The 25,697-nt window shown below is 44.4% G+C and overlaps 1 protein-coding gene across 1 annotated transcript; it reads right to left on the bottom strand.

Annotated features, from left to right (window-relative positions):
• Positions 1-494: 494 nt before the first annotated feature.
• LOC106587388 (C-type lectin domain family 18 member A) lies at positions 495-21,687 on the bottom strand. Its single transcript, XM_014175741.2, has 12 exons — positions 21,421-21,687; positions 20,466-20,557; positions 10,101-10,331; positions 9,791-9,888; positions 9,516-9,637; positions 8,792-8,899; positions 8,536-8,628; positions 5,748-5,854; positions 5,524-5,653; positions 5,304-5,400; positions 4,655-4,746; positions 495-1,028 (listed from the first exon to the last, which is right to left on the bottom strand). The coding sequence occupies exons 1-12, from the start codon at positions 21,545-21,547 to the stop codon at positions 991-993; spliced, it is 1,335 nt and encodes a 444-aa protein (XP_014031216.1). The 5' UTR covers positions 21,548-21,687; the 3' UTR covers positions 495-990.
• Positions 21,688-25,697: the final 4,010 nt, after the last annotated feature.

The following is a 25,697-nucleotide window of genomic DNA, read 5'->3' as shown; positions in this document are numbered from 1 at the left end:
GGAGCTTGGCATTAACACCACTGATTAATGCAGATATGGTAAACACACACACACACTGTTATTGCTCGGCTTCCTCCTCCACTGCCCACCTGTTTAACCTGGTGACCTTCTCCCAGCTTTGTTCATTTGCATGATTCCACTGCAGCACTGCAGGTTGGTTTAATCCCTCCCTCTGCAGCCGACTCCTCCCCTCATCCCCCTCTCCCCTCCTAGCGCTGCCTGACAAACAGCTGAACACACTCATCCCTGGTCCATAGGTATTCCTGGACACTGTCTGTGATGTCACCTCAGAGATGCTCCCAACACACAGGAGTAAAACTGGCCTCTTCCCAAACTAGTGTAGGACACATCACAGTGCCACGCTCACAAACTATTCCAAACAAACACTCACATACTAGAACACAAAAGTTTCACTAAAAACCATACACACTCTCATGCTCACAAACACAGAGACCAATAGAATTACCCAGTCTGGAAAAATACCCCACAACACATTGTAGCAAACCATTTTAATTCACTTACTGGATGATTGAGAAAGCAAGAATAGTGGTTGTCATGGTACTGAACATTCAGTGCTTTGGGGAGAATTGTACAATCAAACTGACAATGCAGGGAGGCAGTTATGGCAAACATCACAAATGAATCATAATTTAGCTAAGTCTGAAAAAAATAATATGCAATACAAAAAACAGTACAGTACAAAACACAGATGTGTGCTGCCATGGACCATCTACAGTTGAGCTCAAACTCTGTTGGTTTGGAAGTTCTCCCATTGTGTGCTTTTTTCCTACACTGGTTAGACAGGCCCAGTCCTGACCAGCAACAGGGGATATGTGCAACAAGGGTTGGCGTGAAAAACACTGGATGAAATAAGACCAATAAGACCAGCTTCTGCTTGACACACCCAGACCGGGTCCAACGAACGGCCCAAACGACCCGCCTCCCCAACCCTTCCAATGCTGTGCTCTCCACCCTCGAGTGCCGAGTTCATCACCGGCCAGCTTCCCACAGGGCAATGTGCTCTGGAGCTGTGGACGTACACACACACACACACACACACACACACACACACACACACACACACACACACACACACACACACACACACACACACACACACACACACACACACACGAGTAATAGAGACAGACAGAGTAGAGGGAATAAATGGTATGGTTTATATCCCAAATCCCCAGTCATCGTAGCATGCGCGCCATTCAGACGTGAGTGTGCAGAGGACATTAATATTCTACAACACAGCAGAGGAGGCTATAGACACACACCCACACACCACACATACTGTACACACCCATACTGTACACACCCACACACCACACATACTGTACACACCCACACACCACACATACTGTACACACCCATACACCACACATACTGTACACACCCATACACCACACATACTGTACACACCCATACTGTACACACCCACACATACTGTACACACCCACACACCACACATACTGTACACACCCATACACACCACACATACTGTACACACCCATACTGTATACACCCACACACCACACATACTGTACACACCCATACTGTACACACCCACACACCACACATACTGTACACACCCATACTGTACACACCCACACACCACACATACTGTACACACCCACACACCACACATACTGTACACACCCATACACCACACATACTGTACACACCCATACACCACACATACTGTACACACCTATACACCACACATACTGTACACACCCACATGCACACACACACAACACATACTGTACACACCCACACACCACACATACTGTACACACCCATACACCACACATACTGTACACACCCACACACCACACATACTGTACACACCCATACACCACACATACTGTACACACCTATACACCACACATACTGAACACACCCACACACCACACATACTGTACACACCCATACACCATACATACTGTACACACCCACACACCACACATACTGTACACACCCACACACCACACATACTGTACACACCCACACACCACACATACTGTACACACCCACACATACTGTACACACCCACACACCACACATACTGTACACACCCACACATACTGTACACACCCACACATACTGTACACACCCATACACCACACATAATGTACACACCCACACATACTGTACACACCCATACACCACACACACTGTACACACCCACACATACTGTACACACCCACACATACTGTACACACCCATACACCACACATACTGTACACACCCACACATACTGTACACACCCACACACCACACACATTGTACACACCCACACATACTGTACACACCCATACACCACACACACTGTACACACCCACACATACTGTACACACCCACACATACTGTACACACCGTACACACCACACATACTGTACACACACCACACATACTGTACACACCCACACATACTGTACACACCCATACACCACACATACTGTACACACCCACAAATACTGTACACACCCATACACCACACACACTGTACACACCCACACACCACACATACTGTACACACCCACACACCACACATACTGTACACACCCATACAGTACACACACACCACACATACTGTACACACCCACACACCACACATACTGTACACACCCATACACACTGTGCACACCCACTGTACACACCCATACACCACACATACTGTACACACACACCACACATACTGTACACACCCACGTGCACCCACACATACTGTACACACCCACGTGCACCCACACACCACACATACTGTACACACCCACATGCACACACACCACACATACTGTACACACCCACACACCACACATACTGTACACACCCACACACCACACATACTGTACACACCCACACACCACACATACTGTACACACCCACGTGCACCCACACATACTGTACACACCCACGTGCACCCACACACCACAGACTGTACACACCCACATGCACCCACACATACTGTACACACCCACGTGCACCCACACACCACACATACTGTACACACCCACGTGCACACACACACCACACACACTGTACACACCCACATACTCAACATTCCCACGTGCACACACACACACCATACATACATGAGTGCAAACAAGCATGCACACACGCACAAAAAACTATTTCCTAGTAATCTCTCATTGGGCCTAGTTTTCATTTTGGGCAATGAGGGCCCAAAATGGAACCCCAAACAGTATAGGGGTAGGAGGGTAGGATACAAACAGATGTGGCTCTAGCCTAAAACACAATTCCCATGGTGCAGAACACTGGAACAGCTACACCCCTACCTCTCTAAAAAAGATCTATATTTACGCGCACACACACACTCTGTGTATCTGGGTAATTGTGTGGACCCCACAGGCTCCCTGTGCTTTCCACTTATAATTTTATTGCCAATTAACAGAGCACATCAATGCAGCTTCACAATTATACCTTCAGGGGGGTACGAGAGAGAGAGAGAGTGTGTGTGTGTGTGTGTGTGTGTGTGTGTGTGTGTGTGTGTGTGTGTGTGTGTGTGTGTGTGTGTGTGTGTGTGTGTGTGTGTGTGTGTGTGTGTGTGTGTGTGTGAGCTATTAATCACAGTCAAATCCATTCATTTCACTCTTTGTTGCTCCAATGAATCTTTTGTTTTAGAGTGCTTGTGTAGAGGGGATAGAGTAAAACATGATCCCAGCTAGTCCAGCTGTGTTCTCATGTGTTCTGTTTTCACCAGCCTTATCACTCCACTTTGAGCTCTGGTCGCACACACATACACTCACACACCCCCACCCACCCACCCACCCACACACTCCTCTCCAATCCTCTTTACTGACCCCTCTTTACACAAAGGCCTCTCTCTATAAGAAGAGAGAACCGATGGTTTTCCATCAATCGGCACCAGGAGATTCAGAGCTTTAAACGGTGAGCTGTTAAAAATGTCCAGCAACACTGACTGGATTAGGATGGCCCTGGATGATCAATATGAGATTGCAGAGCTCGCCACCTGCCTAGAACACACACAATTAACCAAAACCAAACAAACAATACCAGCCTCCAATTCTGACTCCATCACACGGGTGAATTACAGAGGGGAGAAATGTGTGTGTGTGTTTAGACACTTGGTGCCATTGTAGGCCTGACGTATATCGATCTCTAGAAGGCTCTTTATGAGGAGCCCTGAGTGCCATTGATTCCAGCTGAGTGTATCATTAAAATGTGTGGGCCGTGTCGCACAGCCTCTCCCTCATAAACACAGACGGTAAACACTGCACCCAGATCAAGAGTTAGGGCTGTGATGTGTTTGTTGTTCTCTGCTCGGGTTTTATACTGAACACTCACTTTGACTCCATCATCCCTCAGCGAGAGAGACCAGGTAAAGATTTAGGGTCCTGATGTCTTTCCCTTGCATGCTGATCTAAGGTCAGTTTTGTGTATTCTCCTGTGATGGTAAGGGTAGGATTTGTGGATAGTAAGCTGATCCTAGATCTGTGTGTATGGGTAACTTCTACCAATAGTGTTTGAACTCCTCTATGTCTGTCAGGATTTTTTTACGAGCTGCTGTGTGTGTTTCTCTCCACCTCTCTCTCCCTCCCTCTCTTTTCACCTCTCTCTCTGTCTCTCTGTCTCTGTCTCTCATAGAGTTGTATTCTCTCACCGTACTGGCAGATGTATCGGTTGCGTGTTTTACAGCGCTGGTCGTTCCAGTTGAAGGCGCTGGATGCCTGCAGCTCCACACAGTTCCCAAAGCTGTAGGGAGAGAGACACGAGGGAGAGGAGAGAGGGAGGAAGAGTGAGATGGAGAGAAGGGACACAGAGACATCTGGTGGTCAGACAGAAAATAACAGTTCTGCTTTCAAACACAGTAGCCTCAATGTCCAGGGCCCGTATCCACAAAGCATCTCAGATAAGGTGTGCTGATCTAGGATCTGTCCATATAATCATATTCATTTTGATCTAAAAGGAAAAACTGATCCTAGATCAGCACTCCTACTCTGAGATGCTTTGTGGGTATGGGCCCAGGCTTCTCTCCTCCTGACAGAGGGTGAGGTGATGATGTTCGGCTACGTGAGACTATACCTGTGTTCCACACAGTATAGAATAACCATGATGGTATCAATATGTTCATACCAGTGAAAAATACAGTGGAGTCGCATGTGCAGTGCCTCATTCCACCTGCTTACTGTAGATTCTGACTACAATAATATTATTTTATGATTATCCATTCAACAAGATGACATGATAATAAAAAGTTATAATTGTTGTTACTATTATCATTAAGTTGTCAAAAGTTATGACTCTCTCACCCCTGGTTGTCAGGCTGTCCAAAGGCGAAGCTGCTGTATGTGGGGTTTTCTCCTGAGTCCCAGCGGAAAGAGTCCTTCAGAGGTTTATATGTCAGCCCTGGACACAATACACACAACCTTCTCACCTTTAGACATCTCAGTGCTGCTCATGCAAACTCCCAAAGTCAGTCTGTCTAAGCTATTTGGCTGTACGTAGAGAAGGACAGTGAAAGTGACGTACCCATCCAGAAGTTACGTGTCTCAAAGTCGGGGTCTGTGACCTCGTTGCTGGTCTCCAGCTGGCTGAGGTAAAATGCCAGCATGTCCTGAACCTTCTGGTTGTGGATCTGGGCCAGAATCCCCCCTCGCTCCTGGGGTCCAAACACACACCACAACATGGGTTACACTCACTCACTCACTCACTCACTCACTCACTCACTCACTCACTCTTTCTCTCTCTCTAACCTGACAGCGGGTCTTGGCTCCATAGTAGGTGTCGACCTCTGGAGACACCATGAAGCACTCTCCATCTATCCTCACGTCACAGCTGTGGAAGGGAAACTGCTGCTTCTCTACAGAAACATGAGCAACACACATTAGACCTCAGTAAAGGAGACACCTGGCACTGACCATCCATCTTGGCTCAAACTCAATGTACAGACCGCAGTCCCTTCTGGTCACAATAAACACCTTTTATCATTTGGATTTTCTCAACTCCTGCGTCCTTTCTCCTCCGTCCTCTCTCACCTCCTTTTGAAAACATCAAAGTTAATCGAGGAGAGTCGGCAAGCAAAGTGAACGGGGATGAAAATGCGCTTTCTTGAAATGAGACGGTCCTTCTCCACTTGTGCGTCAATAGGCAAATTAGGTTTACAGAGGTGGATCCCATAATGAATGTGTAAAGTGATCAAAACAAATTAAGTTAGTAGTCGAAGATATTTTATAGATAAAACAAGCATATTGTTTTTAAATGTGTGCATGTTCTTAGTCTCTGACAAAACAAAAGCTGATTCAAATGGGGTGTGACAGATTTCAAAACTCTTCCGCGGTGGATACACAAGTATTCTCGATGAAAGGTGGCTATCGAGGAGGGGAGGACACTCTTCCTACTGACGAATTGACACACTGCTCGACCACTCGATCACTTATCGGTTTCCAGGTCAAGGAGGAGAGAGGATGGAGGAGAGAGGACGGAGAAGAGAGGACGGAGGACGGTCTTTTGCCCAAACAAGAAAAACCCCTGAGATGCATATGGCTTGATAACACAGTAAACATTGGAATCCATACTGGCTCAAACTAGCAGATACAACTTGAATCTAATCAGGCTGAAGCTTAATAGAAAAGAGGGTGCATTGGCTTAGATACAATGATGATAGGAGTCTGGTTCATTCTGGTTTAAAGTAATGGTGAGACATAAACTTATTCCCTCCAGGTTTGGGGTCAATTCCATTTAAATTCAAACACTAAAGAACTGGAATTTCAATGTACCTCATGAATTGACTGGAATTTCAATGGAATTGACCCCAACCCTGATTCCCACACACATACATACTCACCTGCACACTCAGCACCCCCATAACCAACATCACACTCAGCACCCCCATAACCAACATCACACTCAGCACCCCCATAACCAACATCACACTCAGCACCCCCATAACCAACATCACACTCAGCACCCCATAACCAACATCACACTCAGCACCCCATAACCAACATCACACTCAGCACCCCATAACCAACATCACACTCAGCACCCCCATAACCAACATCACACTCAGCACCCCCATAACCAACATCACACTCAGCACCCCATAACCAACATCACACTCAGCACCCCCATAACCAACATCACACTCAGCACCCCCATAACCAACATCACACTCAGCACCCCATAACCAACATCACACTCAGCACCCCCATAACCAACATCACACTCAGCACCCCATAACCAACATCACACTCAGCACCCCATAACCAACATCACACTCAGCACCCCATAACCAACATCACACTCAGCACCCCATAACGCACATCACACTCAGCACCCCATAACCAACATCACACTCAGCACCCCATAACCAACATCACACTCAGCACCCCCATAACCAACATCACACTCAGCACCCCCATAACCAACATCACACTCAGCACCCCCATAACCAACATCACACTCAGCACCCCCATAACCAACATCACACTCAGCACCCCCATAACCAACATCACACTCAGCACCCCCATAACCAACATCACACTCAGCACCCCCATAACCAACATCACACTCAGCACCCCCATAACCAACATCACACTCAGCACCCCATAACCAACATCACACTCAGCACCCCCATAACCAACATCACACTCAGCACCCCATAACCAACATCACACTCAGCACCCCATAACCAACATCACACTCAGCACCCCCATAACCAACATCACACTCAGCACCCCATAACCAACATCACACTCAGCACCCCATAACCAACATCACACTCAGCACCCCCATAACCAACATCACACTCACCGCACACTCAGCACCCCCATAACCAACATCACACTCAGCACCCCCATAACCAACATCACACTCAGCACCCCCATAACCAACATCACACTACCTGCACACTCAGCACCCCCATAACCAACATCACACTCAGCACCCCATAACCAACATCACACTCACCTGCACACTCAGCACCCCCATAACCAACATCACACTCAGCACCCCCAACCAACATCACACTCAGCACCCCCATAACCAACATCACACTCAGCACCCCCATAACCAACATCACACTCACCTGCACACTCAGCACCCCCATAACCAACATCACACTCAGCACCCCCATAACCAACATCACACTCAGCACCCCCATAACCAACATCACACTCACCTGCACACTCAGCACCCCCATAACCAACATCACACTCAGCACCCCCATAACCAACATCACACTCAGCACCCCCATAACCAACATCACACTCAGCACCATGCACACTCAGCACCCCCATAACCAACATCACACTCAGCACCCCATAACCAACATCACACTCAGCACCCCCATAACCAACATCACACTCAGCACCCCCATAACCAACATCACACTCAGCACCCCCATAACCAACATCACACTCAGCACCCCATAACCAACATCACACTCAGCACCCCCATAACCAACATCACACTCAGCACCCCCATAACCAACATCACACTCACCTGCACACTCAGCACCCCCATAACCAACATCACACTCACCTGCACACTCAGCACCCCCATAACCAACATCACACTTGCAGGAGCACTCCTCTTCCTTGTAGCGGCCGTGCACACACTTCACACTGCAGCGCACTGAAACACAGTCACACACACAGTCACATACAGCATATCGACCATGATGTGCCTACAGAGATACCTGAACACACACTGCAGAGCATGGCTAGTCAGACACACAGAGAGAATAATGACTGTAGTAGACTGTCAGACTGGTAAACACAGGCACATAGATTGGTACCCTGACAGAATCGTCCGGTGAACCTAGGTCCACAATGACACTGGCAGGAAGAGATGTTCAGACGACCATGCTGCCCACAGCTCATACGACATGGGTTCCTGGGGGTCTCTGGAACACAGATACAATTTTCTAAATACCTATGCTTAAAAGTCTTAATTTTACCATGAATACATTTAGCCTCCAGTTGGGGCTTGTTCTCTGACAAGGCCATCATTGCATGGTAAGTGGTTAAGTGTTGGCTATACTGTTAAACCGGATTAAGTGAAAACCCCTTCACATGACAATACTTTAACTGAGGCAAAAAATACACTTAACGTCTTTGGCTCAAAATAGATAATGAACTGTCATCCTCAATAGAGGTGATACGTCGCTTTTAGTGCACTGAAGAAAAGAATCTGTAGAGAACAGCGTTGGTTGAAATAGATACTACTTTGAGTAAGGAACAGCTAATATGATTAAAATGCTAACATTTTTCACTAATTTAAAGATAGACTAATTTATATGACATAGGTTCACAAAATAAACAGCATAGTGGGTCAATTTCCGCAACAACTAAGAGCGTTGAAGTGCGAGGCTAAACGTCACCACTGTAACAGTGTGAAGCAAACCCATGCACATGCGCAGGTACTCTCACTCATCGCAATATCTGCGGTGCTGCTCGTGGCAACATAATATCACTGAGTCTACCTTTAATGAATGAGAGCGTTCTCTATAGGGGTCTCACCACAGAGTCCTCCCACATGGTCCCACAGTCTGAAGCAGCCTGACATGGAAGAGGTGCAGAGAGAACAGGAGAAACCAGCCACATAGGGCACCACCAACCTCCCATTCACCTCCCAGTTACCCCTGCAGAGAGACATATCACACACACGGATATGCGCGCACACACACACACACACACACACACACACACACACACACACACACACACACACACAAAGGCTGAGTTCTAAAACAGGAAGAGAAGTCTGACATCAGGTATATTAGTAGTGTTCTTACCCAGGGGAGTATGCACAGACAAACAGCTCCCAGAGAGCATCACCCCTCAGACACAACTGTCTGGCACAGCCCACGTTACTGGAGGTGGCCCACACCAACTACCGCAGAGAGAGAGAGACAGACAGAGTTAGAGAGAAACAGAGTGAGAGAGGGAGTATATTGGCGACACAGTGTATTGGCATATGGGCAACACAAACTCAATCCCGCCAATTAGCCAAATTGAATTGAGAGTTGAACTGAGACTTCTTGTTTTGACAAAGTTACTTAGGGTTGCTGCACAGTTGACAGATCCAGTACTGTTAACCATTACCTGTGTGTAGTGTTGGCAGGTAGCATTCTCTCTGCATTGCCCACTCAGGTACATGTAGTCCCGCCCTTCCTCGAACCATGAGTCAATGACCTCAGCAAATGAGCTGGTGGCATGAGCTGAATGATGGGTGTTCCAGCCAATGTGGCGGAGCGGTTGGTCCTGAGGAGTGGGATCTGTGTGGCAGGACTTCGCCCTCTCCTGGGCAAGTTTGACCAGCTTCTCACTCCAGTCCTACAGATATGGGGAAGGGGGGGAGACAACACACGCACACACACACACACACACGTTTAAACGAATACAATGGGGAACTACCTTCCCATGACTGAGGGTGACAGACCGACTTCCTCTCTTTGTGACCTGAAGGGCTCTTTTTCAGGGACACATTTTGCTTTTGGGACACTCCCATGCCAGGCTCTCCATTTAGCCTCCTATTGTTTAGCCTCCAAGGTTTCTTCTGAAGACTTAGTCGCAGAGCTCTGGAAATCTATAGCCTAAAATGGATACAGTATTTGGGCAGGGACTGATGGGGAGATCGATAAAATGACAGTTTGTATGAGAGAGAGAGAAATAAAGTAGGTTGTATGAGCACAGACCATGGCACAGTGACTCTGCTGCTCTGCCAGCTGACCATTAGGTCACTGAGTATACTATCTCATCCTCATAGGCCTTAAATAGATCAACAACAGCGAGTGTGCTATCCATCGCTAAAGGCCAGCACTGGCCATGTGATGGTACCTGATCTTAAACAGGACAGTCCTAAATAAACTACACAGTCAGGATGGTGAACAGCGAACACCCTGGGAGGCTGAAAGGTGATCTCTGCTTTCAAAGCTGGTGCACTTAGGGGAGGATTCCGGCTAAGCAAGGTGGCCTATGAGACCTGTATTTGTATTTATTATGGATCCCCATTAGCGCTACTCTTCCTGGGGTCCATCAAAATGTAGGCAGTTATACAATTTTAAAAACATTGCAATACATTCATAGCACACTGTGTGCCCTCAGGCCCCTACTCCACCACTACCACATATCTACAATACAAGATCCATGTGTGCGTGTGTGTGTATAGTGAGTATGTTTTCGTGTGTGTGTATGCATGCGACTGTGCCTATGTTAGTGTTTCTTCACATGTGTTCCATAAAGTGTATTTTTATCTGTTTTTTAAATCTAATTTTACTGCTTGCATCAGTTACTTGATATGGAATGTAGTCATGGCTCTATGTAATACTGGGCGCCTCCCATAGTCTGTTCTGGACTTGGGGACTGTGAAGACCTGTATTTAACATGAGATCCTCTCTAAGCTTTACAGGAATGTGGTTCTGAATATAAAACAGCAACACCTCCACCATTGGCATTTCTGTCTTTTCTGTAAATGTTATAACCTTGTATTGCTACCACTGTATCATCAAAGGTATTATCTAAGTGAGTTTCAGCGATAGTCAGAATATGAATGTCATATTGATTTCATGAACCTTGTTTCTTAAGCTACATATGTTAACGTGAGCTATTTTGAGCACTTTTCTAGAATGCTTACTTGTTTTCATTGCTTTACTGGAAAACTTAGCAGAAGTAGATATGCTCATGTTATTTATGTTAGTGCAGGGTGAGCTGCACACAGTGGACTTCCTACTAGGGCACTCTGCCTCAGTCCTAACAGTATAAATCTCATCATAGGTACATGATTACTGCATAATGCATACATTAGCTGTAGGATCAGAAAAGTCAGTTAGAGGGGCATAAATTAGGTTAGTTACATTGTCTACCAATGCCCCTGCTATAATGTACATTTGCTGAAGCATTATGACAACTCAGTGTCACAATGGTAGGGAGTAACTGAGCTGGGCTTGGGACATTGATAAGTCATTGTCTCAACGCAGCCTTATAATGCTGTGAAAGGATCCAGGAACCCAAATGATTTCGGGGGATCCCATCCTCCTTATAAAACATGTTTTGTTTTCAAAAGGTATCGAAATTGTCAACAAAAGTTACACCCGTTGAGCTCCTCTATGTCTCTCCTCTCACTATGAGAGGAGAGACAGACACACTGGTGGACTGGGATGTAGGGGGAGAGAGATGTAAGGGGAGTTGGAGAAGGGGTCGTGGAGTGTAGGGGTAAATGGGGGATGGGGGGTAGGGGCCACAGGCGGGAAAGTCTGGATGGGTTAGCGTCCTTTAATAATGCCCTGGTCTGGTGAAAGTTGTGTGTCTTCAAAGTGGAGGGATCAAATGAAACCCCAACGTCACACACCTATTACCATTCTCTCCTCTCATAGCACAGAGCCTGCTACCACATAAAGACTCACAGGGTTATGCTTAAAGACACAGTACAGTCAGAGACATGATGGGCCTGTCAGTATCAAGTACTGAGTTGGGATATCCGCCCACTAAAGAGACACAAGGCACTGAGGCAGATGAAGAACTGAGTGTCTAAACAGTGTCCCGGTAGACACATTTATAAGCATACAGTGCATTCGGAAAGTACTCAGACCCCTTCACTTTTTACACATTTTGTTACTTTACAGCCTAATTCTAAAATGGATTATATAGTTTTTTTCCCCTCATCAATCTACACACAATACCCCATAATAACAAAGCAAAAAGAGGCTTTTAGAAATGTTTGCAAATTTGTAAAAAATGTACGTGAGGATATATTACTGTGTTCTTGGGGACCTTCAATGCTGCAGAAAATGTTTTGTACCCTTCCCCAGATCTATGCCTCAACACAATCCTGTCTCTGAGCTCTACGGACAATTCCTTCAACTTCATGGCTTGGTTTTTTGCTCTGACATGTACTGTAAACTGTGGGACCTTATATAGACAGGTGTGTGCCTTTCCAAATCATGTCCAATCAATTGAATTTACCACAGGTGGACTCCAATCAAGTTGTAGAAACATCTCAAGGATGGTCAATGGAAACATGATGCACCTGAGCTCAATTTTGAGTCTCATAGCAAAGAGTCTGAATACTTATGTAAATAAGGTATTTCTGTTTTTTTCTTTTTGAATACATTTGAATACATATTTTTGAATACATTCAAAAAAACAGTTTTCACTTTGTCATTATTGGGTATTGTGTGTAGATTGATGAGGATTTTTTAAAATTTAATACATTTTAGAATAAGGCTGTAACGTAACAAAATGTGGAAAATGTCTGAATATTTTCTGAATGCACTGTATAAGCAGCATATAAACAGTGTGGATTCTTCTGTTTTGCTGATGAGGAACTGATGAGGCAGCCTCTGCCTCTGTTAGGACAGGGAGACGGACAGTGGCTCATTGACTAAGCTGTTTGACCCCTGTCTCGTCTTGTGCGCGTCGAATGGTAGCAGAATGTCTCCTCTCAGCGTGAGCTGCCCCGGCAACCGCAGCCAGTTACCGTGGAGATAGCTGTCAGCACTCAGGACCTGAGCGTGAAAGGGCGGTGTTTCCACATATGTCGTTTCACGACTGGCCCCCCAAGAAGGGGTCCTGTTTCAGAGATGGGGAGAGGGGACAGAGGGGGAGGAAAGGGGGAGGGAAAGAGGGTATCCTGGCACACATCAGTGGGATGTCATGCAAAGCTATCCGACTCCCACTCGCTCTTCAGAGAGATCTAAAATTTTGCCAGGCCATCAACATCCAACCATCTCTCCATTTCACTGACCCCCATCTCTTCTCCTTCACCATTACTACAGCCCCCACCAGTCGCATCTTTCCACACCTTCTCAATGTTGCTCCTCAGAGATTCTGCCAGCCTTCCATCACCTTGAGAGGACCCCAACACAAACAGACTCTCCAGGCCACTCCTGTCCTACTGATAGCCACAGCTCACAGCCTGCCTGTGTGTACTCAGCAGAGCTCACAGCTGGTGTTTTCACCTGAATGTGTGTTATAAAAAACACCCCCCTTTGAGAGGAGACAGAATGAGACAGCCAAACAAATCAGTGTAATTTCCTCCACAGTGGCTTTGAATGGGTCCACTGACAGGTGAAAAGAGGGGAGTTTTCATCTTGTCACCTTTTAAGTTAATCTTCCTCTGGCACATTTGTGTTAATATTTAAGGGCCTTCTAAAAGGGAACACTAACCCATTTGTCAATTATTCAACCTTGCAGTGAAGTAAGAGATCCTCAATACTCAGAAACACTAACTGGAGCCATGTGTTTCAATTTATTAAGGAAAATACCTACTAAAACTCAGATGAAGGTCTTATGACTGACACATGAAAACATTGGAGAGAATACAACAGGCCCAGTGTATGGGAGTATACATGCCATACTATAAAGAGCTTGGAAAGAATGATATTGCTTCCTGTAGGACTAACTTCATCATTAGCACTACTTCCTCATCATAGGACATTTGTTGTTTGATGAATGGAGGCATGTCCCGATGTCAGGGGAGTGATAGCTAATTAAGAGTCTGCGCTAAGCCCCTTTGAGCACATTGTTCCCCCTGATGTCCTTTGGTCAAAATCATCAGCGCACGCTGATGCCGCCAGAGGGGAGCAGGGTCACTGGGCAAGTCCCCTTCTTGAATGTTCCATTTTCACGTCACAATGCATCAGCGCAAGGAATTAAGTAAGTACAGGAGTGAAGCAAAGACCAGACATAGGAGTGTGTTTAGTCTTACTCTGTTATGGTCCGTAAAGTTAACAACTTATAGCTGAGGAATTGATGTTGGCAAGGAGTGCAGTCCATAAAATAAGGCAAGACAGCACAGAGCTTTTAATAGCAAAGTGACAATCAGCAGGAACACTGTTTCCCAGGCAATGTTTTCATGCCCACTCAAAACAGTCTTTTAGCCGTGGGAGCCCTCAACTAAGTGGAGACATTAAGTGGGTTGAACTTTGACCTAAAGTACTGTAAATTACTTAGCTACAGACGCACACATAGCCTATACACATTCTCTCACACATACCCAGCAGGCAAAACTCGAAATGACATCATTACAACGAGAAAATGAGTTTCTACAATGAGTAGACAAACGCCTCCCTCTCCTGTCTTACACCAAAAGAAAATACTTAATTTCCATTTCTGTATTTGAAGCAAAGTACCTCCTATTGTCAGACAGGCTTCCTCAGCCCTAGGTGAACCTCCAGGGGGCATGGACTGAGTACAGAGAGAGAGGAGCCTCATTTGTGAAACTGTGTGAAGCGCTGCTCTTTTATCTCCTGAAGAGAAGAAGAAGAGGGAGAAGAGGGAGGCTGCTGCGGGGCCACACTATAATATCTTTACCGACACAATGAGACAGCGCTTAACCATGCCTGCTGCTCTGCCTGGGTGGAAATTCCTCAAAGAGAATCACAAACGCAGCTAAAGCCCTGAGCCTTTTAAGCGTTTATCAGTAAAGCTCCTTAATATGCTTCTTCAGCTCGCCCGGGATTCCTCCATCGGCCTTCGCAAGCAAATTACCTGTAATACCACAGTCCTGAATGCAGTATGATAATATCCTCATCCTCTTTTTCTCATTACGTGTTATCAGCTATGTGCAGTTTGCAGATGCTTAGCAGCAATGTAGGAACTCTGCTTTATCTGTATACATTGGCTTTGAGAATACAATCTATGATAAGTCACGGTTTTGGACAAAACGGCCATTAGGCCTCTAGGACATACTATTCAACCCCACCGTTGTGTGTTTCATTATCCACTGATTGTCCTCTGTCGTCATCTGTCCTTATGCAATGTAAGCGGGAGATAAGGGAGATAAGACTGGTGTAACCGATGTGAAATGGCTAGTTAGCCTGTTAGGGCTAGGGGGCAGTATTTACACGGCCGGATAAAAAACGTACCCGATTTAATCTGGTTATTACTACTGCCCAGAAACTAGAATATGCATATAATTATTGGCTTTGGATAGAAAACACCCTAAAGTTTCTAAAACTGTTTGAATGGTGTCTGTGAGTATAACAGAACTCATATGGCAGGCAAAAACCTGAGAAGATTCTGTACAGGAAGTGCCCTCTCTGACCATTCCTTGAGCTTATTGGCTCTGTTTATTGAAAACTGAGGATCTTTGCTGTAACGTGACACTTCCTACGGCTCCCATAGGCTCTCAGAACCCGGGAAAAAGCTGAATGATGTAATTCCAGCCCCTGACTGAAAAACATTATCGCCTTTGGTAAGTGGCCGATCAGAGGACCATCAGACTGAGACTCGTGCACGAGGGGATCCCATGTTTTTATTTTCTCTCTCTTTGAACGTAAACACGCTTTCCCGGTCGGAATATTATCGTTTTTTTACGAGAAAAATGACATAAAAATGGATTTTAAACAGCGGTTGACATGCTTCGAAGTACGGTAATGGAATATTTAGACATTTTTTGTCACGAAATGCGTCGTGCGCGTCACCCTTCTTTACACTTTGGATAGTGTCTTGAACGCACAAACAAAATAGAGGATATTTGAACATAACTATGGATTATTTTGAACCAAACCAACATTTGTTATTGAAGTAGAAGTCCTGGGAGTGCATTCTGACGAAGAACAGCAAAGGTAATAACATTTTTCTTATAGTAAATCTGACTTTGGTGAGGGCTAAACTTGGTGGGTGTCTAAATAGCTAGCCCTGTGATGCCGGGCTATCTACTTAGAATATTGCAAAATGTGCTTTCACCGAAGAGCTATTTTAAAATCGCACATAGCGAGTGCATAGAGGAGTTCTGTATCTATAATTCTTAAAATAATTGTTATGTTTTTTGTGAACGTTTATCGTGAGTAATTTAGTAAATTCACCGGAAGTTTGCGGGGGGTATGCTAGTTCTGAACGTCACATGCTAATGTAAAAAGCAGGTTTTTGATATAAACATGAACTTGGTTGAACAAAACATGCATGTATTGTATAACATAATGTCCTAGGTGTGTCATCTGATGAAGATCATCAAAGGTTAGTGCTGCATTTAGCTGTGGTTTGGGTTTATGTGACATTATATGCTAGCTTCAAAAATGGGTGTCTGATTATTTCTGGCTGGGTACTCTGCTGACATAATGTAATGTTTTGCTTTCGTTGTAAAGCCTTTTTGAAATCGGACAGTGTGGTTAGATTAACGAGAGTCTTGTCTTTAAAATGGTGTAAAATAGTCATATGTTTGAGAAATTGAAGTAATAGCATTTCTAAGGTATTTGAATAACGCGCCACAGGATTCCACTGGCTGTTACGTAGGTGTGACGATTTCGTCCCACTGGCCCTAGAGAAGTTAATTAGCGGTGGTGCGCGCTAATAGCGTTTCAATCGGTGACGTCACTCGCTCTGAGACTTGAAGTAGGGTTTCCCCTTGCGTTGCAAGGGCCGCGGCTTTTGTGGCGCGATGGGTAACGATGCTTCGGTGGGTGTCAGTTGTTGATGTGTGCAAGGGTCCCTGGTTCGAGCCCGGGTTGGGGCGAAGAGAGGGACGGAACCTACACTGTTACACTGGCACAGTAATAGTGTCACGCCCTGATCTGTTTCACCTGTCCTTGTGCTTGTCTCCACCCCCCTCCAGGTGTCGCCCATCTTCCCAATTATCCCTGTGTATTTATTCCTGTGTTCTCTGTCTGTTTGTTGCCAGTTCATCTTGTTCATTCAAGCTTACCAGCGTTTTTCCTGTCAGCGCCTATCATTTCCCAGCCTCTTTCCTCGTCCTCCTGGTTTTTGACCATTGCCTATCCTGACCCTGTACCCGCCCGCCTGAGTCCGCCTGCCGTCCTGTACCTTTTCTCCACCTCTGGATTACTGAACTCTGCCTGTCCCTGACCCTGAGTCCGCCTGCCGTCCTGTACCTTTGCGCACCTCTGGATTACTGAACTCTGCCTGTCCCTGACCCTGAGTCCGCCTGCCGTCCTGTACCTTTGCTCCACCTCTGGATTACTGAACTCTGCCTGTCCCTGACCCTGAGTCCGCCTGCCGTCCTGTACCTTTGCTCCACCTCTGGATTACTGAACTGCCTGTCCCTGATCCTGAGTCCGCCTGCCGTCCTGTACCTTTGCCTTACCCTGGATTTTCAACCCATGCCTGTCTTTGCCTGCCCCTGTGCCACAATAAACATTGTTACTTCGACAGTCTGCATCTGGGTCTTACCTTGATCCCTGATAAAGAGATGGCATCAGATATGGAGAAAATGCCCAGTGGTTCTCATTGACTCAACAAACAGGGGGATTATCATTGGAGGCTTGTCACACATTCCTGTTGTTTCAGGCTACACAGTGCCTACCCACACTATTCACTCAGTCCTTGGGTAACATGCTTGTTTTGTCTCACTTTATCTGAGTGTTTAAGTGGAAATCATGAGACTATCCCTGAGTCTGTTAGTCTGCATTACCTAATCAGTGATTGAAAACGACAACTTCTTCAATTTAGTTCAATTAAGTTCAGTTAAGATTCATTTACAGTGCCTTCAGAAAGTATTCACACTCCTTGACTTTTTCCACATTTACTTGTGTTACAGCCTGAATTCAAAATTGATTACATTGAGATTATTTTGACACTGGCCTACACACAATACCCCATAATTTAAAAAATATTCATTAAAAATGAAAAGCTGAAATGTTTTGAGTCAATAAGTAATCAACCCCTTTGTTATGGCAAGCCTAAATAAGTTTGGGAGTAAAAATGTGCTTAACAAGTCACATAATAAATTGCATGGACTCACTCTGTGTGTGCAATAATAGTGTTTAACATGATTTTTGAATGACTACCTCATCTCTGTACCCCACAAATACAATTATCTGTAAGGTCCCTCAGTCGAGCAGTGTATTTCAAACGCAGATTCAACAACAAAGATCAGGGAGGTTTTCCAATGCCTCGCAAAGAAGGGCACCTATTGGTAGATGGGTAAAATTTAAAAAAAGAAGACATTGAATATCCCTTTGAGCATGGTGAAGTTATTAATTACACTTTGGATGGTGTATCAATACACCCAGTCACTACAAAGATACAGGCGTCCTTCCTTACTCAGATGCCTTTGAGGAAGGAAACCGTGAGTGTCTGAGTTACAGTTTTAACTTAAATCTAATTGAAAATCTATGGCCTGAAAATGGCTGTCCAGCTATAATTAACAACCAATTTGACAGAGCTTGAATAATTTTGAAAAGAATAATGGGAAAATGTTGCACAATCCAGGTGTGGATAGCTCTTAGAGACTTACCTAGAAAGACTCTCTGCTGTAATCGCTGCCAAAGGTGCTTCTACAAAGTATTGACTCAGGGGTGTGAATACTTATGTCAATTAGATATGTCTGTACTTAATTTTCAATACATTCGCAAACATTTCTAAAAACATGTTTTCACTTGCCATTATGGGATATTGTGTGTAGATGGGTGAGAGGAAAAAAATAAATGGAATCCATTTTGAATTCAGGCTGTAACACAACAAAATGTAGAATAAGTCAAGGGGTATGAATACTTTCTGAGGCACTGTATACAACTAGTCGCTGTAATTTTCACATGACTAGTCAGTCTGCGGGCAAACAACGATTCTAACAGTGAGGAAACCCTAAATCTAACTGAGCCACCAGGTAGGCGCTGCCTTTGACTTCATCTACACACACTGATATAACATCTATCCTGCCTGTTAGTTTGAGTAGAGACAGAGAGACACAGTATGTAATCCTCCTGGTCTAACAGATATATCTATCTCAGAGCCCCAGGGACAGATCCCAGATCCACCCCACACAGTGTTTATGGCCTTCAGCATTAACACCCAAACAGAGACAGCACCATACAGAACAGCTGTGATGTCAGTGCCCCTGTGACTGGAACATGCACTGTCTACATTCACACACTGATCCCCACTGTCTCTCACTGTTGGGAATATCAACGTTTCAACAGAAGATACCCTGTGAGAAATCTCTGGTGTCGCTGCCAATGTTTAGTTATTAGAGATGGGGAAATGGGGATACCCTCAGAGAGGAAGGAACTGTGACTACTTAAGAGGATACGATTTCAACTTATCTGTACAGTACCTTTGGATATAATATATAGTTGTGTTATAAATCATGGATCAAATGGAGGGCCTTTACCGAGGGCTCGGTTAACCAAGAGACAGACTCTGTGACAAACTGTAATTGGGAGCATGGGAAAGAGCACAGGGGAGGGTTTCTGGCAGGGCTCTATTTCAGGTGACCTTGGTGTCCAGCAGGCAGCAGCAGCCATGTAACTCAGTGATGTGTTTCAAAGGGGCCAGCCTGTATGGCAGCACGGCAGTCAGCATAGTTACATTTGCTTACAGCTCCGGGTAGAAGTTGCCATCATAGAGCTAGGACCAGCCTATCCTCCCCAATCAGAGGGGCAGACAGACAAACAGACAGACAAACTGACACACACACACACACACACACACACACACACACACACACACACACACACACACACACACACACACACACAAGAAATATAATGAAAGGCAGGCAAGGCAACTAACCATTTTTTGCATGTTAGCGGCCATGGGGGTGACCCAGCTGCGCAGCCTATTGTGCTGTGTAACAATCAGAAAATGCTCCTTCAACCCAAGCCCTGGAATAAAGAAAAGCACACAATTATTTAGGACTGGTCGCCATGGCACTGGAATGCAAGTGTGTAAGGGGGACAAGGGGGTTGGCTGAAAGGTCTGTTGATACAGTAGCACTCCACAACATTGGGACAGTGTATATCCACAGCCTGTACATGCAATAGGCTAAACAAATTTGTATGGCCTATCATTTGGAGAACTGAAATTTGTATTGCCTATCATTGGAGAACTAATATCTCTATTCAATATATAGGCCTTGTAGCCTTGCTGAGGATGTTTTTCCCAAATAGGATTCTGACAGAAATATAACAAAATCTTACAGTTTTCAGAATCCCATAGCATTCTTCATTTTATTGGGAAATAAGAAAAATCGCATAGGTTAATTTGAATAAACATAGCATAGCATAATTTACTAATGAATGTTATCGGCTGTTTAGCCTAAATGCTAATCACATTTTAGCAATTTACAAGTTAAGATGGAATGTAGGAAACAGATGACAACTTACAAGTTGTATCTGCTTAAAACGAATTAGTTAGTCCAGTCTGGCTCAGTTGATAGAGTATGGCGCAAGGGTTGTGGGTTCGATTCCCACGGGGGCCCAGTATGAAAATGTATGCACTCATTATGATAGGTCGCTCTGGATGAGAGGGTCTGCTAAAATGTTAGCCTATATCCACTGTAAATGAAATAACATTGCAGAGTGAAATGTTCTGCATTAATTAGAATAGTTTGAGGATTCTTTGCAAGAGAAGTTAATAAAAACCATCACACTTTTCCTGACATATACTGTATCGCGTGCATCGGCCACCCTGCAGTTTTCCTCTGACTAGTGCTGAGCAGAACAGAACAGGCGATGCGCGCTCTTACCGCTCTCAGATGAATCAGCGCTGACCGGTCTCTCCGTGATTATCCTATTCGCGTGGGTGCTGTACAGGGTCTGGGGGGTCACCATGAAAAACAGAAGCAGACACGAGGGTCCAGTTAGAGACCCCATGGCTACTGAGGTAAATCGTGCCAAGTACTCTAAACTCCTCGTGGACAAGTGGCTCCCTCTTTTACCCTCCTCTTCTCTCCCTCTCTTTCACTCCCACTCACTCTCTCTCTCCCCTTCCCACGAGTTGTTAACATTTTGCAACTGTTCTTATCCACTCACGCGCACACAGTTGGCCGCTACTCAAACTTTAGTTGAATGAATGATACACGATCAGCGATAAACCCACATGGACAACCAAACTTCTAAAAGCTTGGCTGACCTTTTAACCACACAAATCAAATCAAATCAGCAGTGGTGACCCGGTGGGGCTGTTTAGTCTGTTTAGCTAAACTATATATATATACAGTACTAGTCAAAAGTTTGGACACACCTACTCATTCAATGGGTTTTCTTTATTTTAGTATTTTCTATATTGTAGAATAATAGTGAAGAAATCAAAACTATGAAATAACACATATGGAATCATTTAGTAAGCAAAAACGTTTTAAACAAATCAAAATATATTTATATTTTGGATTCTTCAAAGTAGCCACCCTTTGCCTTGATGACAGCTTTGCAAATCTTGACATTCTCTCAACCATCTTCACCTGGAATGCTTTTCCAACAGTCTTGAAGGAATTTCCACATATGCTGAGCACTTGTTGGCTGCTTTTCCTTCACTCTGCGGTCCAACTCATCCCAAACCATCTCAATTAGGTTGAGGTGGGGTGATTGTGGAGGCCAGGTCATCTGATGCAGCACTCCATCACTCTCCATCTTGGTCAAATAGCCCTTACACAGCCTGGAGGTGTGTTGGGTCATTGTCCTGTTGAAAAACAAATGATAGTCCCACTAAGCATAAACCAGATGGGTTTATCGCTGCAGAATGCTGTGGTAGCCATGCTGGTTAATAAGTGTGCCTTGAATTCTAAATAAATTACAGACAGTGTCACCAGCAAAGCATCCCCACACCATCACACCTCCTCCTCCATGCTTCATGGTGGGAACCACACATGTGGAGATCATCCGTTCACCTACTCTGCGTTTCTCAAAGACATGGCTGTTGGAACCAAAAATCTCAAATTTGGACCAAAGGACAGATTTCCACCAGTCTAATGTCCATTGCTCGTGTTTCTTGGCCCAAGCAAGTCTCTTCTAATTATTGGTGTCCTTTAGTAGTGGTTTCTTTGCAGCAATTCGATTATGAAGGCCTAATTCACACAGTCTCCTCTGAACAGTTGAGATGTGTCTGTTACTTGAACTCTGTAAAGCATTTATTTGGGCTGCAATTTCTGAGGCTGGCAACTACTGAATTTATCTGCAGCAGGGGTAACTCTGGGTCTTCCTTTCCTGTGGCGGTCCTCATGAGAGCCAGTTTCATCATAGCGCTTGATGGTTTTTGTGACTGCACTTGAAGAAACTTTAAAAGTTCTTGAAATGTTCCGTATTGACTGACCTGCATGACTTAAAGAAATTATGGACCGTTTTTTTTCTTTGCTTATTTGATATGTACTTGCCATAATATGTACTTGGTCTTTTAACAAATAGGGCTATCTTCTGTATACCACCCTTACTTTGTCACAGCACAACTGCTTGGCTCAAACACACAAAAAAAATGTCAAGTCGGAAATCGCAAATTCAACAATGAGTGGTTGTGAAGGAATCAGTGGCTAACTGCAAGCGTTGCAAAGCAATCACTATTTTGCTTCGCCTGCCTGCTATTCGGTGGACAGGGTGTGTGGTCCAAGTCTGGGTTTAAGGATATAAAACATCTGTCTAAAATTATCTATTTTCCAAGCTTAAATGATACACATTCACTCACAGTACCATGGGCCAGAAAAGGTTGAGTCATTGGCCATGTTGTCAATCCAGCATGACTTCTGCAGCATTCAAAACAACTGGAAACTCAGAACTGGGAAATCTCAGACTTCAGTTCAAGACAACTGGGAACTCAGAACTGGGAAATCTCAGACTTCAGTTCAAGACAACTGGGAACTTGGCGAAAAAACAAGCTCCGACTAGGAAAATACGTTTTGAACGGTCATCCAACTCGGAATTCCAAACCGGGAACTTTTCTTTCTAGAGCTCCAACCTGAAGATCACTGACGTCATGCTTCAACCTTGTTTTTTGTTGTTGTTTCCAGTTGTCTTGAAAGCACCTTTGATGACAAAATTTGTCCACAAGCAGGACCACCGCGCCACCTTCCTGTTCAAGTGAGCACAGCGCAACAACGGTGAGTCCAAAGATGTCTTGTATGCCGCTGCTAAATTAGCTCATGTGCTTTTCTTCATGAGGAGGGATGCAATATAATGTTGTTGGGTCTGTAACCATGTTTGCCAGTGACAGTCTCTTCCCATTCAAATATTTGTTTTCAACAGAAAGTTCAGTAATAGACCCGTGTAATTCCAGTTGATATTGCGAGTGTTGTTTTTTGTTTTCTTGTCACCGTTATAGTGCAATGAATGTATTGTTATGTGTTGTGTTGTGTAGTGGCTTTGCTGGCATGCATAAAAACAATGGTTGAGTTTGCCCCACCAAGATTTACATGCTAAAATCGCCACTGGTCTCATATGTGAAAATGTTTCCTCTGTTCCTCAAAATTGTAAATGTCAACCATTCCCATGAAAAATTAGGTGAGACAATTCAACTCAGTCAAGTTGTCTACAGAGAATATAAAGTGCATTCGGAAAGTATTCAGACCCCTTGACTTTTTCTACATTTTGTTATGTTACAGCCTTATTCTAAAATATATATTTTTAAATCCCTGATCAAGCTACACACAATACCCCATAATGACAAAGCAAAAACCTTTTTTATATATATATTTGCAAATTTATTACAAATAAAAACTGAAATACCTTGTTTACATAAGTATTCAGACCCTTTCCTATGAGACTCGAAAAAGACACTGCTTCCTTCCAAACCACTTTTGCGATTTCCGACTTGTTTTGTAATGTTTATGTCCAATGGCCGATGAGTACCGAGACGTTTTATTTCTAATTTCTCTTCATATGAAAAGGTTTGAAAAGGATTTGCCAGTAGATTTTCAACGTGATTCATGATGACGACTGCTTGTCTTGGTTGATAGCTAATATTTTGAAAGTAGGATGTTGACATGATCAGTCCAATCAAAGCTACGGTGGACAAAACACCCTTTGATCTGTGGCCAATGACCTTGAGCCTTATTGTATGGGCATTTCTACCATAAATCTATGCCAGCACCCAAAGGGGCTTGAACTTTCTAGCTCTCCCTGTAGATTTTGCGGTGACGCAGTGTCCCCATGAGTGACAGAACACTGAGCCAATCACAGCGCAACTAGAGAACATTACCAACCCCTACGCTCTGTATTTTCCGCTGGCTGCCCCACCATTTCGATATTTGATATGTAAAAAATACATATACAGTACCAGTCAAAAGTTTGGACACACCTACTCATTCAACGGTTCTTTATTTTTACTATTGTCTACATTGAGAGAATGCCAAGAGTGTCTTCACAAGGTCCTTTGCTGTTGTTCTGGGATTGATTTGCACTTTTCTCACCAAAGTACGTTCATCTCTAGGAGACTGAACGCGTGTCCTTCATGAGCAGTATGACGGCTGCGTGGTCCCATGGTGTTTATACTTGCGTACTATTGTTTGCACAGATGAATGTGGTACCTTCAGGCATTTGGACATTTCTACCAGACTTGGTAGACTTGTACCAGACTTGTCTACCAAGAGGTCTACAATTTTTTTCTGAGGTCTTGGCTGATTTCTTTTGATTTTCCCATGATGTCAAGCAAAGAGGCACTGAGTTTGAAGGTAGATCTTGAAATACATCCACAGGTACACCTTCAATTGACTCAAATTATGTCAATTAGCCTATCAGAAGCTTCTAAAGCCATGACATCATTTTCTGGAATTTTCCAAGCTGTTTAAAGGCACAGTCAACTTAGTGTATGTAAACTTTTGACCCACTGGAATTGTGATTTAGTGAATTATAAGTGAAATAATCTGTCTATAAACAATTGTTGGAAAAATGACTTGTGTCATGAACAAAGTAGATGTCCTAACCGACTTGCCAAAACTATAGTTTGTTAACATGACATTTGTGGAGTGGTTGGAAAACTAGTTTTAATGACTCCAACCTAAGTGTATGTAAACATCCGACTTCAACTGTGTATATATGT

This window comes from Salmo salar, chromosome ssa26 (assembly GCF_905237065.1).
Source record: "Salmo salar chromosome ssa26, Ssal_v3.1, whole genome shotgun sequence".
In the NCBI taxonomy this organism is placed as follows: domain Eukaryota; kingdom Metazoa; phylum Chordata; class Actinopteri; order Salmoniformes; family Salmonidae; genus Salmo; species Salmo salar.
Note: the sequence above shows the minus strand (reverse complement) of the source record. Positions and strands in the feature narration are given on the sequence as shown.

What these genes read in the sequence shown, in the direction of transcription:
- LOC106587388 (XM_014175741.2), bottom strand. Translation starts at nt 21,547, where the DNA reads ATGGGGTCTCTAACTGGACCCTCGTGTCTGCTTCTGTTTTTCATGGTG. An exon ending in TGGGGGTGCTGAGTGTGCAG is followed by an intron (nt 5,855 to 8,535) that starts GTGAGTGTGATG and finishes ATGTTTCTGTAG; the next exon opens with AGAAGCAGCAGTTTCCCTTC. An exon ending in CCGATACATCTGCCAGTACG is followed by an intron (nt 1,029 to 4,654) that starts GTGAGAGAATAC and finishes GTACGTCCACAG; the next exon opens with CTCCAGAGCACATTGCCCTG.